This window comes from Bos indicus, chromosome 2 (genome assembly GCF_029378745.1).
Source record: "Bos indicus isolate NIAB-ARS_2022 breed Sahiwal x Tharparkar chromosome 2, NIAB-ARS_B.indTharparkar_mat_pri_1.0, whole genome shotgun sequence".
In the NCBI taxonomy this organism is placed as follows: domain Eukaryota; kingdom Metazoa; phylum Chordata; class Mammalia; order Artiodactyla; family Bovidae; genus Bos; species Bos indicus.
Window position 1 is genome coordinate 56,607,531 of NC_091761.1, and position 19,627 is coordinate 56,627,157.

Consider the following 19,627-nt stretch of genomic DNA (forward strand, 5'->3'; position numbering starts at 1 on the left):
ACTCTGTACTTCCCAGACTGCTTCAGAACTCAGCTTTTTTTTTTTTGTATTCCTATTCTTTCTCCCACGCCTTTTTCCTCTCACATCCCTCTTGTACAGTACCCTTCCAACTTCTATGAACTTAGCTGAATCTTACCAATCATTTTTGCTCTTTTTTTTCTAATTTTTTTGGCCTCATGGCATATGGAAGCTTGGTTCCCCGCTGTGCTGTGCTCAGTCACTAAATTGCATGAGGCTCTTTGTGATTCCATGGACTGTCGCACACCAGACTTCTCTGCCCATGGAATTTTCCTGGCAAGAATACTGGAGTGGGTTGCCATTTCCTTCTCCAGAGGATCTTCCCCAACCAGGGATCAAGCCTGCGTCTCTTATGTCTCCTGCATTGGCAGGCTGATTCTTTACCACTGAGCCACCTGGGAAGCGCCTTAGTTCCCCAACCAGGGATCAAACCCACAGCCCCTGCATTGTAAGCACCAAATTTTAACCACCAGACCACCAGGGAAGTCCCTGAATTTTATCAGTCTTGTAAGGTCTAAATTTAGTCCTTCCTCAATAAAACATTTTCACAATGTAGAAGCCTCAGAGATTTTTGCTCCCTTCCCACTCACCCACTACATCTGCATCAGAAGGACAGCATACATTTTCTATAGCACATGTTATTTAACAGTGAGGCTTTGCAGTCCCTTTCACAGTAGAAACTTTATATTTGGTGTGTGTATATGTATATATTTACTTTCAATGTACCTACTGCCTTTTCCTCCAAATAGATTGTTTTTACCCATACAGAAGGTAGGAACGCTTGGGATTGAGTTAATTTATATAGATGTGTCTCTTGTCAGTGATTTAACAAACACTAATTAAAGACTCACCTGGTGGCAGAAATTGTTCCAAATGCTGAAGAAATAGTTCCTGCCCTTGTTGAGAGAATTCCGATTCTCGTGAAACTGACCTTCCTATATAGGATAGAACATGTAGGATACATCAGGTCAGATGTATGTAAAAAAAAAATATAGGGAAAAAAAAACATGAGGGATGCCTAGTTTGAGAGAGTACTATTTTAGTTATGATTATCAGAGACGTCATCTCTAGAAAGGTGATATATGAGAAGATAACTGAATAAAGATAGAGAGCAAGCTATGTGATTATGTGAGGAAAGAGCTGTCCAAGCAGAAAGAGTGTAAGTCATGAGTTAGGAATGAATCTAGCATGTGAGGAAAACAGCAGTGATGTTAGGACAGTGGGCCCTCCATATCCATGGTGGGTTGAATTTGCTGAAGCTGCTGATTCCGAGGGCTGAGTGTAATATGCCATTTTATGTAAAAGACTTGAGCATCAGTGGGTTCTGGTACCCACAGAGGATCCTATAACCAATGTCCTGTGGATACCATGGGATGATTGTATGCCTTGAAGCATATGAGCAACTGGAGACTGAGCATATAAGCTTATCCTCATGTGCTCATATTCTCATGAGCGTGTGCTCCACATGAGCATATGGAGAACAGGATAAGTGGGAATGACAAGCTGACCAGAGGCAGATCATCTAGGACCTGAAACACTCTGATAAGGATTAGATTCTGTTCTGGCTTTAAGGGGGGACATTTGAGGATATTGAGGAAAGTGGCATAATCTGTTCAAACACAATTTTAAAGAACTTTTTTACTTTTGACTAATTTTAGACTTATATAAAATTCAGACAGTTGATTAAAAAAAAAATGTCTGATTTAACATCTTACATAGTCATAGTAAAGGCTTCCCTAATAGTTCACTTGGTAAAGAATCCACCTGCAATGCAGGAGACCCCAGTTTGATTTCTGGATCGGGAAGATTCGTTAGAGAAGGGATAGGCTACCCACTCCACAGTATTCTTGGGTTTCCCTTGTGGTTTAGCTGGTAAAGAATCTGCCTGCAATGAGGGAGACCTGGGTTTGATCCCTGGGTTGGGAAGATCTCCTGGAGAAGGGAAAGGCTACCCACTCCAGTATTCTGGCCTGAAGACTGTATAGTCCATGGGGTCAGACATGATTGAGTGACTTTCACTTACTTTCACTTTCATAATCATAGTATGAGTGAGTGAGTGAGTGAAGTCGCTCAGTCATGTCCGACTCTTTGCGACCCCCTGGACTATAGCCTACCAGGCTCCTCTGTACGTGGGATTCTCCAGGCAAGGATACTGAAGTGGGTTGCCATTTCCTTCTCCAGGAAGTCATAGTTATAGTATACATGACATTATTTTCATTTTAAAGTATGACTCAGGAAGCAATGTACAGAATTGCCAGTCTGAGATCCTTAGGAGGGAGCCTGAGACAGGGGTTCTTGGGAAGTTTGTTTATGAAGGGAATGCTATTCCCTGGTTATCATGTGTTGCAGTTGTAGACATGGCCAACCTAAATCAATGAGATGGAGGTGTGTGTGTGTGTGTGTGTATGTGTGTTTGTACTCAGTCGTTCTGCTCTTTGCAGCCACATGGAGTGTAGCACACCATGCTCCTCTATCCATGAAATTTTTCTGGCAAAAATACTAGAGTGGAGTGCCATTTCCTAATCCAGGGAATCTTCCTGACCCAGGAATCGAACCCATGTCTCTTGCATCTCCTGCATTGGTAGGCAGATTTTTTTTATAACTAGCACCACCTCAGAAATCCTCAGATGAAGCTATCTCAGATTATTGGAAGTTTTAGTTCTGGAGCTCAAAGCAGAACTAGACACTTGGTTTGGGGAATTAGCAACAGAAAGTTGATAACTGAAACTTGCTGGAGTTGTTAAGAGGGATGCTGCTGCTGCTGCTGCTAAGTCACTTCAGTTGTGTCCGACTCTGTGCGACCCCATAGACGGCAGCCCATCAGGCTCCCCCATCCCTGGGATTCTCCAGGCAAGAACACTGGAGTGGGTTGCCATTGCCTTCTCCAATGCATGAAAGTGAAAAGTGAAAGTGAAGTCGCTCAGTCTCGTCTGACTGTGAAACAAAGAAGATTCCTAGTGCAGAAAGGGCAGAAATGTATGAGATGGTTATGTTTAGAAGAGTTAAGGTCAAAAGTGCAGACAACAGAGGTGTTTGAGCAATAGGAGCAAAGCAACAGAATTCAGTGTCACAGTAGTTGACAGAAAAGTTTCAAAAGGAAGATAATATACCCAATTGGACATAGCATAGTGCCTTACACATAATAAATACAGAGTAGTAGAAAGAGTCTTAGCCTTGAATTTAATTGGCTTGTGTTAAAATTGAGCAACCTGTATAAACTTTGAGCACTGAAGTCCTCACTTGTAAATTGCATATGACAATATTTACCTTATGGATAATTGATATAATTCATTTAAATCAGATATTAAAACCAATGTAAATTAATTGGTATAATTTCTTGAATATCTAAGAGGCTAAGAATAACTATAGGAATAATAAACCATGTATTAATACTAAAACCTTACATTTGTATCTTATATAAGATATAAGATATATCCACCATAACTCACTCCTCCAGGGGATCTTCCAACCCAGGGATTGAACTCAGGTCTCCCACATTGCAGGTGGATTCTTTACTGTTTGAGCCACCAGGGAAGCCCATAACTCCTGAATATTAATTAAAAAAAAATTTTATCCATGTTTATATATATCATTTAGTATACTTTGTTGACTAGTATTCTCATTTTATATGTTCAAATTCTAAAAGATTTTTAAAAATTCCATATGCTACATGTAAAATCTATTGCTGTATCTATTGAGCACTTGCTTATTGAATTTCCTAGTATTGGAAATGCTAGTCTTGTATTATTAGGGAGGATTTTATTCCATCAAGGAGAAATATCTCTGACTATTATCTTTTCATCTGTCTTAAATTTATAGTGATTAATAACTCTTCAGTAATGCAAGCCAAATGTTACTGATATACAAATAAATAAAAAATAATATCAGAATATTTTTAGGAAATAATAGATAATTTAGATTTCATAAATAACATAATGCTAGAAAGTAACAAGGGAAAGTTGGTGATCATTCGGTATATATATACACACATACACATATATATATACACATTATATTAATATGCTAGAGAAAATGTGCACTTATCCAAATATATTTTATAAGATTTCCTTCCATACAAGTACATTAATTGCTTATGGTTCCTTAGAAACATCATAGGTTTATGTATACCTATATTATCTCTTTTCTTGGTGTATGTTTGTAAATATTTGCCCTGACTCCAAAGTTATGAAACTGAAATCAGTAACTATAATAATACCTCTTTTTCTCTCCAAGTGTAATGTCTTATTATTTACATCTAGGGTTAACAGAAAACGCGATTTTTCCTTTACACAGACATGAAGACTATGTGCACTAGGATACAGTGCATTTGGTTACGCTCTGTACTCAATAGAGTGTAAGTGATACTAGTATCATGAACAGCAGTAGGAGTAGAAATAAACGTCTCTATCCCTTTAACTCCTGTGCATTTAAAGATTAGAATTGTACTATCTGATTGTATAGGCACACCACCCAGGTAGCCCTGTGTTTATTCACCACCAGCACTGCCATTGCTTACTTTCCAAAATCAAAAGAATACCTCAATTCTCTGGGCGTCGAAAGCACTGCTTATCTCCATACTTGGTTCTCAATCACCTATTGCTTTAATGATATATAATTGATATGATATATGTCTTTGCTGTATCAGTCAGTTAAGTTCAGTTGCTCAGTCGTGTCCAATTCTTTGCAATCCCATGGACCGCAGCATACCAGGCTTCTCTGTCCATCACCCACTCCAGGAGCTTGCTCTAAATCATGTCCATTGAGTTGCTGATGCCATCCAACCATCTCATCCCCTCTTGTCCCCTTCTCCTCCCACCTTCAATCTTTCCCAGCATCAGGGTCTTTTCTAATGAGTCAGTTGTTTGAATCAAGTGGCCAGAGTATTGGAGTTTCAGCTTCAGCATCAGTCCGTCCAATGAATATTCAGGACTGACTTCCTTTAGGATTGACTGGTTGGATCTCTTTGCAGTCCAAGGGATTCTCAAAAGTCTTTTCAAGCACCACAGTTCAAAAGCATCAAATCTTTGGTGCTCAACTTTCTTTATAGTCCAAATCTCACATCCATACATGACTACTGGAAAAACCATAGCTTTGACTAGATGGACCTTTGTTGGCAAAGTAAAATCTCTGCTTTTTTACATGCTGTCTAGGTTGGTCATAGCTTTTCCAAGGAGCAAGTGTCTTTTAATTTCATGGCTGAAGTTCCCATCCACAGTGATTTTGGGGCCTCAAAAAATAAAGTCTCTCATTGTTTCCATCGTTTCCCCATCTATTTGTCATGAAGTGATGGGACTGGATGTCATGAAGTGATGGGACTGGATGCCATGATCTTCGTTTTCTGAATGTTGAGTTTTAAGCCAACTTTTTCACTCTCCTCTTTCACTTTCATCAGGAGGCTCTTTTGTTCTTCTTCACTTTCTGCCATAAGGGTGATGTCATCTGCATATCTGAGGTTATGATATTTCTCCCAGCAATCTTGATTCCAGCTTGTGCTTCATCGGGCCCAGCATTTCACATGAGCATATAAGTTAAATAAGCAGGGTGACAGTATATAGCCTTGACGTACTCTGTTCCCAATTTGGAACCAGTCTTTTGTTTCATGTCCAGTTTTAACTGTTGCTTCTTGACCTGTGTGCAGATTTCAGAAGGCAGATCAGGTGGTCGGGTATTTCCATCTCTTGAAGAATTTTCCACAATTTGTTGTGATCCACACAGTCAAAGGCTTTGGTGTAGTCAATAAATCAGAAGTAGATGTTTTTCTGGAACTCTTTTGCTTTTTTGATGATCCAACGGATGCTGGCAATTTGATCTCTGGTTCCTCTGACTTTTCTAAATCCAGCTTGAACATCTGGAAGCTCACGGTTCACGTACTGTTGAAACCTGGGTTGGAGAATTTTGAGTATTAATTTGCTAGTGTGTGAGATGAGTGCAATTGAGTGGTAGTTTGAACATTCTTTGGCATTGCCTTTCTTTGGGACTGGAGTAAAAACTGACCTTTTTCAGTCTTGTGGCCACTGCTGAGTTTGCCAAATTTGCTGGCATATTAAGTGCAGCACTTTCACAGCATCATCTTTTAAGATTTGAAATAGCTCAGTTGGAATTCCATCACCTCCACTAGCTTTGTAGTGATGCTTTCTAAGACCTGCTTGACTTCACATTCCAGGATGTCTGGCTCTAGGTGAGTAATCACACCATTGTGGTTTTCTAGAGGTAAGCCATGAAGGTCTTTTTAGTTTAGTTGTATTCTTGCCACCTCTTCTCAATATCTTCTGCTTCTGTTAGGTCCATAAAATTTCTGTCCTTTTTTGTGTCCATCTTTGCATGACAAGTTCCCTTTGTATCTCTAATTTTCTTGAAGAAATCTCTAGTCTTTCCCATGCTAATATTTTCCTCTATTTCTTTGCATTGATCACTGAGGAATGCTTTCTTATCTCTCCTTGCTATTCTTTGGAACTCTGCATTCAAATGGGTATATCTATCTTTTTTCTCCTTTGCCCTTCACCTCTCTTCTTTTTTTCAGATATTTGTAAGGCCTCCTCAGACAACCATTCTGCCTTTTTGCATTTCTTTTTCTTGGGGATGATCTTGATCACCGCCTCCTGTACAATGTCAGGAAGCCCCATCTGTAGTTCTTCAGGCATTCTGCCTATCAAATCTAATCCCTTGAATCTATTCCTCACTTCCACTCTACAATTGTAAGGGATTTGCTTTAGGTCATACCTGAATGGTCTAGTGGTTTTCCCCAATTTCTTTACTTTCAGTCTGAATTTGGCAATAAGAAGTTCATGATCTAAGCCACAGTCAGCTCCTGGTCTTGTCTTTGCTGACTGTATAGAGCTTCTCCATCTTTGGCTGGAAAGAATATGATCAATCTGATTTGGTTTTGACCATCTGGTGATGTCCATGTGTAGAGTCTTTTCTTGTGTTGTTGGAAAAGGGTGTTTGTTATAACCAGTGCATTCTCTTGGCAAAACTCTGTTAGCCTTTGACCTGTTTTGTTTTATACCCCAAGGTTAAATTTGCCTGTTACTCCAGGTAGCTCTTGACTTCCTACTTTTGCATTCCTCCTATAAAGACGAGGACAACTTTTTTGGGTATTATTTCTAGAAGGTCTTGTAGGCCTTCATAGAACCGTTCAACTTCAGCTTCTTCAGCATTACTGGTCGGGGAATAGACTTGGATTATTGTGATATTGAATGGTTTGCCTTGGAAATGAACAGAGATCATTCTGTCATTTTTGAGATCGCATGCAAGTACTGCATTTTTGACTTTTATTGAGTAGGATGGCTACTTTATTTCTTCTAAGGGATTCTTGCCCACAGTAGTAGATATAGTGTTCATCTGAGTTACATTCACCAATTCCAGTCCATTTTAGTTCATTGATTCCTAAAACGATGTCGATGTTCACTCTTGCCATCTTCTGTTTGATTACTTCCAATTTGCCTTGATTCGTAGACCTAACATTCCAGGTTCCTATGCAATATTGCTCTTTATAGCATCAGGCTTTACTTCCATCACCCATCACATCCACAACTGTATGTTGTTTGTGCTTTGGCTCCGTCTCTTCATTTTTTCTGGAGCTATTTCTCCATTCTTCTCAAGTAGCATATTGGGCACCTACTGACATGGGGAGTTCCTCTTTCAGTGTCATTCCTTTTTTCATTTTCGTACTGTTCATGGGATTCTCAAGGCAAGAATACTGAAGTGGTTTGCCATTCCCTTCTCCAGTGGACCATGTTTTGTCAGGACTATCCACCAAGACCCGTCCATCTTGGGTGGCTCTACATGGCATGGCTCATAGTTTCACTAAGCTAGACAGGGCTGTGGTCCATGTGATCAGTTTGGTTAGTTTTCTGTGATTGTGGTTTTCATTCCCTCTGCCCTCTGATGGATAAGGATAAGAGGCTTATGGAGGCTTCCTGATGGGAGAATGACTGGGGGAAACTGGGTCTTGTTCTTATGGGCAGGGCCATGCTCAGTAAAACTTTAATCCAATTTTCTATTGGCGGGTGGGGCTGTCTTCCATCCTTGTTATTTGACCTGAGGCCAAACTATGGTGGAGGTAATGAAGACAATGGTGACCTCCTGCAAAAGGCGCCATGCATGTACTGCTTCACTCATTGCCCCTGACCCCTCAGCAGAGCACTGTCAACCCATGCCTCTGCCAGAGACTCCTAGACACTCATGGGCAAGTCGGGGTCAGCCTCTTATGGGGTCATTGCTCCTTTCTCCTGGGTTCTGGTACACACAAAGTTCTGTTTGTGCCCTCCAAGAGCCTGTTTCCCCAGTTCTATGTAAGTTCTAGTGGCTCTATGGTGGGGTTAATGGCGACCTCCTCCAAGAGGGCTGATGCCATACCCAGGTCTGCTGCACCCAGAGCCCCTGGCCCTGCAGCGGCTCACTGCTGAACTGCACCTTTGCAGGAGACATTCAAACACAGTTCTAGCTTAGTCTCTGTGGGGTCTCAGGGTCCTGGTACACAAGGTTTGAGCCCTCTGAGAGTCTCTGGTGGTTAACGGGTTTGATTCTAATTGTGATTTCTCTCCTCCTACCATCTTGTTGGAGTTTCTCCTTTGCGCTTGGACTTGGGGTATCTTTTTTGGTGGGATCTAACATTCTCCAACTGATGGTTTTTCAGCAGTGAATTGTAGTTTTGGAGTTCTTGCAGGAGAAGATAAGTACATATCCTTCTGCTCCGCCGTCTTACACCACTCTCCTCAAGACTAACTATGTGTTGAATGAGTGAAGATATGAATGCATACCATTTTTAATACTCTAATCTATGTTATGGTATTAAGTTCTCTTTTCACAAATGTTTTAGGCCCAATATTAAATGCAAGAAGCATAACCTATATTCTGATTCAGTCAACTGTGTGGTGGGTGAGTAGGATGTACCATGAGAGTAGGAACATGATCTGTTTCAATCTTTGTTACATACTAGGACCTGACAGTGTGTGGTGCAAGGGAGGTACCTTACAAATATGTATTAATTAATTTCTTTTAAAAATGAATGCTTTTCATTTTTCCCTCCAAGAGAAGGGCATGTAAAATTACATGAGTTTGGTTTAATACCATATTATTTGATATACAAAAGCTTATTTATGTTACTTTTAGATCCTCTTAGATTGTGGCAGTTTCTGACTAAACAGAAAAATAAAGAAGTACATACTGGTCTGGTACAGTCATAATTATTTGATGCACTCAGCAAATTCTTTGTCCTTGGCCAACAAAAGATCTCTAATTAAATGAGATAGATTAAAAATTTAAGGACTATTGTTCAATTCCTTGACACATTATCTTGCTAACACTCATAAATAACTGTGTGTATGTGTGTGTGTGTGTATGTGTATATATATATATATATATATATATATATATGTATATATATCAGTTCAGTTCAGTTGCTCAGTCATGTCTGACTCTTTGCGACCCCATGAATCACAGCATGCCAGGCCATCCTGTCTATCACTAACTCCCAGAGTTCACTCAAACTCATGTCCATCGAGTCAGTGATGCCATCCAGCCATCTCATCCTCTGTCGTCCCCTTCTCCTCCTGCCTCCAACCCCCCCAACCCCCAGCATCAGACTCTTTTCCAATGAGTCAAATCTTCACATGAGGTGGCCAAAGTGTTAGAGTTTCAGCTTCAACATCAGTCCTTCCAAAGAACACCTAGGACTGATCTCCTTTAGAATGGACTGGTTGGACTTCCTTGAAGTCCATGGGACTCTCAAGAGTCTTCTACAACACCACAGTTCAAAAACATCAAGTCTTTGGAGCTCAGCTTTCTTCACAGTCCAACTCTCACATCCATACATGACCACTGGAAAAACTATAGCCTTGACTAGACGGACCTTTGTTGGCAAAGTAATGTCTCTGCTTTTTAATGTGCTATCTAGGTTGGTCATAACTTTCCTTCCAAGGAGTAAGCATCTTTTATTTCATGGCTGCATTCACCATCTACACTGATTTTGGAGCCCCATGAAACAAAGTCTACCACTGTTTCCACTGTTTCCCCATCTATTTCTCATGAAGTGATGGGACTAGATGCCATGATCTTCGTTTTTTGAATGTTGAGCTTTAAACCAACTTTTTCATTCTCCTCTTTCACTTTCATCAAGAGGCTTTTGAGTTCCTCTTCACTTTCTGCCATAAGAGTGGTGTCATCTGCATATCTGAGGTTATTGATATTTCTCCTGGCAATCTTGATTCCAGCTTGTGTTTCTTCCAGCCCAGCATTTCTCATGATGTACTCTGCATAGACGTTAAATAAACAGGGTGACAATATACAGCCTTGATGTACTCCTTTTCCTATTTGGAACCAGTCTGTTGTTCCATGTCCAGTTCTTACTGTTGCTTCCTGACCTGCCTATAGGTTTCTCAAGAGGCAGATCAGGTGGTCTGGTATTCCCATCTCTTTCAGAATTTTCCACAGTTTATTGTGATCCACATAGTCAAAGGCTTTGGCATAGTCAATAAAGCAGAAATGGATGTTTTTCTGGAACTCTCTTGCTTTTTCGATGATCCAGCAGATGTTGGCAATTTGATCTCTGGTTCATTTGCCTTTTCTAAAACCAGCTTGAACATCTAGAAGTTCATGTATTGCTGAAGCCTGGCTTGGAGAATTTTGAACATCACTTTACTAGCATGTGAGATGAGTGCAATTGTGCGGTAGTTTGACCATTCTTTGGCATTGCCTTTCTTTAGGATTGGAATGATATGTATGTGGGAGAAACCGAGTGGCTCAGTGGTGAAGAATCTGCCTACCAAGTAGGAGATGCAGGTTCAATCCCTGGGTTGGGAAGATCTTATGGAGAAGGGATCTTCAGCACACTCCAATATTCTTGCCTGGGAAATCCCATAGACAAAGGAGCCTTGTGAGCTATAATCCCGGTGTCACAAAGAGTCTGACAGGACCTAGTACCTGAGCACAAAAACTCACACAGAAGCACATATATGTGTAAAAATAACTTTAACATAGACTAATATCCAAAATGTTTTATAGGTAACCTCTCTCAGAAATTACTTAAAAATTTTTTTAAAATAAATTAGACATAGTGGTAAATATCTTTAGCTTCTTTTTGGACCCCTTTTATCACCTCTTAAATCAAGAATAGGGTATTGCACACTTGCTTGTTATTACTACCTTACAAATCTCAACTTTGCTATAACATGAAAGCTACATAATCTCTTTCTCCCTTTCTGAAAACATAATTTATTTCTCTTCTCCAGGTCTTCTTTATTAAATATCACATTGGTATTATGGCCAGTTCTCATAGGATTTTGTTTCTGCCATTTTCCATCTTCTTTTTAGACCACAGTGGAAATAAGGGAACTAGTAGGAGGATCTTGGAAAAATTTAAAGTTAAAAGTTAGATTAAAAAATCCCTAAAATGTAAACTTAGTCTTGATATCATGGAAGATGTTAAAAAAAAATGATTAGAGCCATTATCATGTGCTCCTAAAACTTATCAGGACTTTTTTTTTTTATAAGACTTTCAAATTGTCTTTCTATTATGCTCAGTTAGAACAAGTAGACATTTTATTTTAAATTTTATGTACTTTCACTGACTTGGTTCCAAATATTCACCATTCCCAGTTCAGATAAGAATGACTTTCCTGGAAATTTATTTTTTTCCCCACTTTATTTTTGCTTCTTTATTAAAGACAAAAAAGATGTAATATTTTAAAGATATAGAAATGGACTTGTTCTTTCATATAAACTTGACTTACCTCTGTAACAAAAAGTTAGTTTACTTCTTCTTTAACTTTTTAATTTAAAAGACTGTCTCTTTTATTAAATGCTTAGGGAGAAATCAAAGTCATTGATTTGTGGATTTCAGTTCAGTTCAGTTCAGTCATTCAGTCTTGTCTGACTTTTTGCGACCCCATGAATCACAGCACATCAGGCCTCCCTGTCCATCACCAACTCCTGGAGTTCACTGAGACTCACGTCCATCGAGTCAGTGATGCCATCCAGCCATCTCATCCTCTGTTGTCCCTTTCTCCTCCTGCCCCCAATCCCTCCCAGCATCAGAGTCTTTTCCAATGAGTCAACTCTTCGCATCAGGTGGCCAAAGTACTGGAGTTTCAGATTTAGCATCATTCTTTCTGAAGAGATCCCAGGGCTGATCTCCTTCAGAATGGACTGGTTGGATCTCCTTGATTTAGGGGAATATAAATCCCACTCATCTAAAAGCTTGTGGTAAAATTTTTGCTTAGATGTAATTTCATCCAAAATAGTACAGTATGGGACTATAGCTGTATGTGTCTTAAGCCTAGACTAATACTGCAATGTATGACACATTTGAAAAAATTTTACTGCTGTTGAATCTGAAAAAACAATATTGGTAATTAAATTAGATTAATACCTATTGTTTTCTTCATTTCTATGATTAGCAAATTTAATATTTAAATGTAAAGATCAATTTGGTTGAGAACAACTTTTTTTTTTTAATCTACCACTTTATTGTATAACACTGGTGGAAGGAAAAGAAAAGCATTTTAAATCTTTTGTAGACAATGATTTTGAAGTAGAATGGTGGCAGCAAGAAGTTTGGATCATTTTATGTTTCACGTTACTCATAATTACACATGAAAAAGCTAAGACCTAATATCCACCATAAGTCCAAATAGCAGATTAATCATTGAGCAGAAACTAGTAAAACATGGGCCACTTGTTTTAATTGGTAAGTCATTTCTTAGAGGTTGATTGGACATAGAACATTTTTATATTACACTTGAGAAATATTTTTATTTAGTTTAATTATATTTGGGATAGACTCATACATTACTGAAAAATTATTTCCAAATGATTTTCACCATGATATGTTTTCATTTTGATTGTTAAATTATGATCCATCTACAAGAAAGAACAATTAGTGTAAACTCAAAATTACTTTTCACTCAGTTGCCTTGCCTTTAAGATGGCATTCAATTTCCTCAATTTTTTTTTCATTGAATGATCTCATTCAGAAAGCTTTTTAGCATGCAGATGTCAAAGGTAATTTGACTGCCTTGTAGTTTCAAAGTGTGTCATATGTCATATCTATAGTCTAGCTACGTTGTAAAAATTGAATATCTACAGCAACAAAGATTTATTATAGAATTCATATGTTATGGGTCTTACTTTTCTAAACTGAAGGAAGTTTACCTAAGGAATTCTATGCGTTGATGATATTTGTGCAACAAGACACTGACTAGATCCCAATTATATTATGAAATAAAAAATTGAATAAATAGAAAAACATTATTTTTTACTGCATGTCATTTTAGTCCAGTGGTATTCATTAACAGATACTGATAAAAAGAGATACATGACAGTCTCAGAGCAAATTAATGATTAGAGTAAAAAATTAGAGTGAAAAATGTAAGTACAACGAGAAACTTAATTAAGGAATTTACTATTCATTATTCTCTATTGTAAACATCAATCTTTAGTCAATTTAAACTTCAGCATGCACACAGGTGTCTCATAACACTATAGACCAACTCAAGGTGGTGAAAATATCTTATGATTAAGCTCATGAACCTTTTATTTTCTGCAAAATGCACCTTCATGAAAAGATTCAAAATATAGCTAATTACCTGGAATTATTTGAAACAATGGTTGGATAAATGGTTTAAATGATGAATTAATTCTGTGTGTACTATAAAGATTAAAAAAAAAAAGTCACAAGAAAGTCTTCTAGAAAACAACCATAATTAAGAAACCAGTAAGCGTAGAAGGGAGGGGTATTTAGGATGGCTTTTCCTACATGAAGTAAAAATATTCCCTGCTACACTGTATTACATAAATTCTGTGTAATTTATTAACACATATTTCAGATAGAGATTAAGTTATTTCATTTTTTTCTGATTTTTGCACTATCATGATATAGACTAGGTAATTTCTAAGCTGTTTAAAACAAATTTTCAATTATAACAATACATTAAAGAGAAGAAACATAATTTTAAATAATCTCAAATGTATTGCTGTCATTTGTCTGTGCGTGTTGATTTTACAGGTCTGGCTGTGGATCATTTCAGTGAACGGATATACTGGGCTGATCTTGAACTCTCTGTTATTGGCAGCGTTCTGTACGATGGTTCTGATTCTGTAGTCTCTGTGACCAGCAAACAAGGTTTGTGAAGTGCTTTAGTTTCTGCCTTTAATTACCACTGAGCATATTAAATAATGAAACATAGATACAATTATGAAAGCCTTACATTCTATATTTCCTCAATTTATGTCTCTTTTCAACTTACTGTGTAGTTTTGTGTGTGTGTTTGCATGGATACTCAGTCATGTCCAACTCTTTATGACCCCACAGACTGTAGCCTACCAGGCTTCTTTGTCCATGGGATTCCCAGGCAATAATATTAAAGAGGGTTGCCATTTCTTCCTTCTGGGGATCTTCCCCATTCAGGAATCAAGCTCATGTCTCCTGCATCTCCTGCATTGGCAGGTAGATTCTTTACCACCTGGGAATCTCATTTCAACTTGTAGCTCTTAATATTCATCGCAATTTTCATTCCTACTACTAAGAATAACAAAGAGGCCACACCAGAAGAACTTCTTGACTCCAGGACAAATGTGATGCATTGCTACTGGATTCAGAAAATATTCATTCTGTTTGTTGCTTCTGTGGATGTTCTTTTCTGAGCAGAAGACTTCGAGTAGTCAAGATTAGTGCCTGGGAACACTAATTTTTATTTCAAATTACAGTGATAAGTAGGAAATGAGTTACTTTATAGTAAAACATCATAGTAACATTTATTAGTATAGGTAATTGATAGGGACACTCTCATCCATGTGAAAAGCAATGTGTAAAAATTGAGAGTGTACTTCTTCTATAAATGACTGAAGAATCTACTGGTGCTCTTCTTTCATAGCACCCTTTTTATCTCCATCTCTATGTCTATCTTCTGTTTTTCACTCTCATTTTTTACTCCCTTCTGTGACTCACACTTTCCTTGCCAGGGAATCTCAGTTCTTTCTGCTTAATTTATTTCCCTTCATTTTCTCTTTCTCTTTCTTACCAAAACCCCTTAGCTATTTACCACAATTTGTTCACAACTTATACTTGAAGTTTTATATTTGCATACTAATTTACAAGTAAGTAAATAAGTTTTACTTACTGCTTTGCTTCCAGTTTTTTTTTTTTTTTCTTTCTTTCTTAAGCAAAAGCAGAGAAGCTGCTAGAAGAATAATTGCATTGAATTTTCACTGTGCCCTTACTAGAAGAGTGTGTTTTTTGTTTAATAACACTAAATGGAAAAAAAAAAATTCAACATTCATGTAATTGATTACAAAAATTAACCCATTTTAGCTCAAATGTATATTTTACTATTTCAAGAAACAATAAAGAAAAATACATATTAAAAGGCATTTTATGTTTTACAACATTTAGATTATAAGTAAAATATAAATGTTGCTATTTCACTTTTTATAAATTTCAGTACCAAAGTTATATATTTTTATTTAAAAATCTCTAAAAATCCATTTTGTAAAGTGTGAGAAATTATTATTACTGTTATTCTCAGCCACACTAATTGTATATATGATTGACATTCACCAATTTGTTTTCTTTATACTATTTCTAAAATAGACAATAGAATGTCAGATTTAGGGGGATTATTTTACTATTCAAAACCAATTTATGATAGATAAAATTAATGTTCAGACAATTAATTTGACCATTAATTTTATACAGTGGTGGTGACAAATAGATTCAAGGGATTATATCTGCTAGACAGAATGCCTGAAAACTATGGACAGAAGTTCATAACACCATACAAGAGGCAGTAACCAAAACCAACCCCAAGAAAAAGAAATGCAAGAAGGCAAAGTGGTTGTCTGAGGAGGCCTTACAAATGGCTGAGAAAAGCAAAGAAGTAAAAGGCAAAGGAGAAGAGGAAAGATATACCCAACTGAATGCAGGGTTCCAGAGAAGAGCAAGGAGAGACAAGAAAGTCTTCTTAAGTAAACAATCCAAGGAAATGGAGGAAAACTACAGAATGGGAAATACTAGGGATCTCTTCAAGAAAATTGGAGATACCTAGGGACCATTTTATGCAAAGACTGGCACAATAAAACACAGAAATGGTAGGAACTTAATGAAGCAAAAGAGATTAAGAAGAGGTGGCAAGAATACACAAGAACTGTACAGAAAGATTCTTGATGACCTAGATAAACATGATGGTGTGTGTGGTCACTCAACAAGAGCCAGACAGCCTAGAGTGTGAAGTCAACTTTGCTATAGGAAGCATCTTTACTAATAAAGCTAGTGGAATGGAATTCCAGTTAGGTGATGGAATTCCAGCTGAGCTACTTCAAATCCTAAAAGATGATACTGTTAAATTGCTGCACTTTAAAATCAGCAATTGGAAGACTCATCAGTGGCCACAGAATTGGAAAAGATCAGTTTTCAATCCAATCCCAAAGAAAGGCAATGCCAAAGAATGTTCAAACTAGTATACAATTGCACTCATTTCATATGCTAGCAAGGTAATCTTCAAAATCCTTCATGCCAAACTTCAACAGTGTGTGAACCATGAAATTCCAGATGTTCAAGCTGGATTTAGAAAAGGCAGGGGAACCACAGATCAAATTGCCAACATCCACTGGATCATAGAAAAAGCAAGCTGCTGCTGCTGCGAAGTCACGTCAGTCATGTCCGACTCTGTGCGACCCCCATAGACGGCAGCCCACCAGGCTCCACCGTCCCTGGGATTCTCCAGGCAAGAGTACTGGAGTGGGGTGCCATTGCCTTTTCGAGAAAAAGCAAGAGAGTTCCATAAAAACATCCACTTCTGCTTCATTGACTATGCTAAAGTTTTTGATTGTGTGGATCAAAACAAACTATGGAAAATTCTTCAAGAAATGGGAATACCTGATCACCTTGCCTGTTTACTGAGAAACCTGTATGCAGGCCAAAAAGCAACAGTTAGAACCAGACATGAAACAATGGACTGGTTCCAAAGGGGGAAAGGAGTAGGTCAAGGCTGTATATTGTCACCCTGCTTATTTAACTTTTATTCAGAGTACATCATGTGAAATGCCAGCTGAATGAATCACAAACTGAAATAAAGATTGCCAGAAGAAATATAATTGACCTCAGATATGTAGATAACACTACGTTAATAACAGAAAGAAAAAAGGAACTAAAGAGCTTCTTGATAGAGATTAAAGAGGAGGGTTGAAAAGCTGGCTTAAAACTCAAAATTTAAAATACTATGATCATGGCATCCAGTCCTATCACTTCATGGCAAATGGAGAGAAAGTGGGAGAGGTGACAGACTGTATTTTCTTGGGCTCCAAAATCACTGCAGACAGTGACTGCAGCCATGAAATTTAGACTTCCTGCTTGGAAGAAAATCTATGACAAACCTAGACAGCATATTAAAAAGCAGTGGCATCACTTGGTCTATAAAGGTCCAGATAGTCAAAGCTATGGTTTTTCCGTTATCATGTATGAATGTGAGTGTTGGACCAGAAAAAAGGCTGAGTGCTGAAGAATTGATACTTTTGAATTGTGGTGCTGAAAAAGACTCTTCAGAGTCCCTTGGTCAGTAAGGAGATCAAGCCAGTTAATCCTTAAAGAAATCAATCCTGAATATTCATTAGAAGGACTGATGCTGAAGCTGAAGCTCCAATACTTTGGCCACCTGATGCAGAGAGCTGATTCACTGGAAAAGACCCTGATGCTGGGAAAGTTTGAGGGCAGGAGAAGAAGCAGGGGGACAGAGGATGAGATGGTTGGATGACATCACTTACTCAATAGACACAAGTTTGAGCAAACTCCAGGAGATAGTGAAGGACAGGGAAGTCTAGTGTGCTGCAGTCCACGGGGTCACAAAGAGTAGGACACAACTGAGCAGCTGAAATACGAGAAAATGAGACTTTTGTGAACTGTTTTTGTGCAGTGGTTATCAATGTTATGTAAGCTTTATGTTTGTTTGCAAACTGTACAACAGAAAAGATTACTCTGTATTAATAAGCCCCCCAGGAAATGCTTTGTGATGGTAAAATTGATTAAAGTGATGATGGAAATGTTTGGTATGTTCTTAGTGATAAGTTTAATATCTCACATTTTTACTGCTAATAAATCAGTCATCAATTTTATAGCTAATATTAAAAATATTCTAATTCTGAAAGTTTTTATGAACGGGAATAAGATTTTTGATATGATCTTTGATAAGTTTAGTTTTCTTAAGACTGACTGACTGACTTTACATTTGCAACTTTTATAACTTCACTTTTAAAAAATTCTAGGTTTGTTACATCCACATAGGATTGATGTCTTTGAAGATTATATATATGGAGCAGGTCCTAAAAATGGTGTGTTTCGAGTACAAAAATTTGGCCATGGTTCAGTAGAGTACCTAGCTCTAAATGTTGACAAAACAAAAGGTGTTTTGATTTCTCATCGCTATAAACAACTAGATTGTAAGTATAATATTTTATACGATTTTCTATCTTGGCAAAGTTACTTTCTTATGATTCTCAAAATAAAGAATTTTTAAATTCAAAACTCTTTTCGTGGCTTAACTCCAGTAAGTTAAGTCACTTTAATTTTGATTGCACCAGACTTTTCAAATTATCAAAGGCAAGATATAAATAATGCAAAAGTTTCTATTTCCGCTATAACAGATATGAAAATTTCAGGATTTGGTTGTGTTTTCTTGGAATTAGAATAAATTTGTTATAAAAATTTCTCTCATACTATGTTTTTCTTTCTAAATTCTTAATAAAACCTGATATGTCTATAGTTAAACCATGCAAGTAAGGAAATTTATCATTAGCCTTTTCACTCACTGATAACCAAGTAACAATTATAGATCTAACATTTCATCTTTAAAGGTATCTGAGGATATTGTTCCCAAGAATTATATTTTCTCTGATTGTTTATGATTTTTACTGCTACTTTCTCTCCTAAAAAGAGAGAAATATTTGACATTGGTATCTTGAAAGATATGTTTCAAGCACAGCCATAAAAATATTGAAGAGCAAAGAAATAAAATGTAGCTGAAATTCAAGTGATCTGAGTTTATGTATCAGTTCACCCTTCAAAATATTGTTTAAGATTTACTTCTATTAATAATTATCCCTTATGGTGAATAAAAAGGATTTAATTTCATTCAGTATGATCTGGAAAGGTAAGAATTGTATCAAATGAGTTCTGGAATCAGGTTAAAACAACATATACTTCGCTAAAACCTTCTTCTATTCACACTTTTGCTGCTCTTTACCAATGATCTGACACATATCGTTCCAAGGTTAATATGAGGACATCACCCTCTCAACCTCTAGTTCTGTCTGATTCGTATTCATGGTCAAATATTCCCACCTTCATAAAAAATCTATAAAGTCTGCCCTAAGTATAATAGGTACTTGAGTAGTGGTTCTTACACAATGAAAGTGACTTTCATAGTCACCATTTCACTTTCTTAATGTCATTTCTGTTTCATTCTAAGGACAGATTCTGTACAGAAAGCCACAAAGCAGCTGTTGCTATAGAGGATACTGATTGGATAGAAATTTAGACAAAAATAAATGTGGTACCCATTTATCCATGCACACATCTGATGGAAAGGAAACCACATAGACATGTTTTCTAGAGAGAAAA

General features: G+C 37.4%; 1 protein-coding gene across 1 annotated transcript in view; it reads left to right on the forward strand.

The window, feature by feature from the left end:
• The window catches only part of LRP1B (LDL receptor related protein 1B), a 2,167,013-nt gene that overhangs the window by 2,031,247 nt on the left and 116,139 nt on the right, over positions 1 to 19,627 (forward strand). Inside the window, exons 80-81 of the mRNA XM_070768349.1 lie at positions 14,024 to 14,140; positions 18,274 to 18,447. Coding sequence (XP_070624450.1) covers positions 14,024 to 14,140; positions 18,274 to 18,447 — 291 coding nt within the window. The remainder of the gene's footprint in view (positions 1 to 14,023; positions 14,141 to 18,273; positions 18,448 to 19,627) is intronic.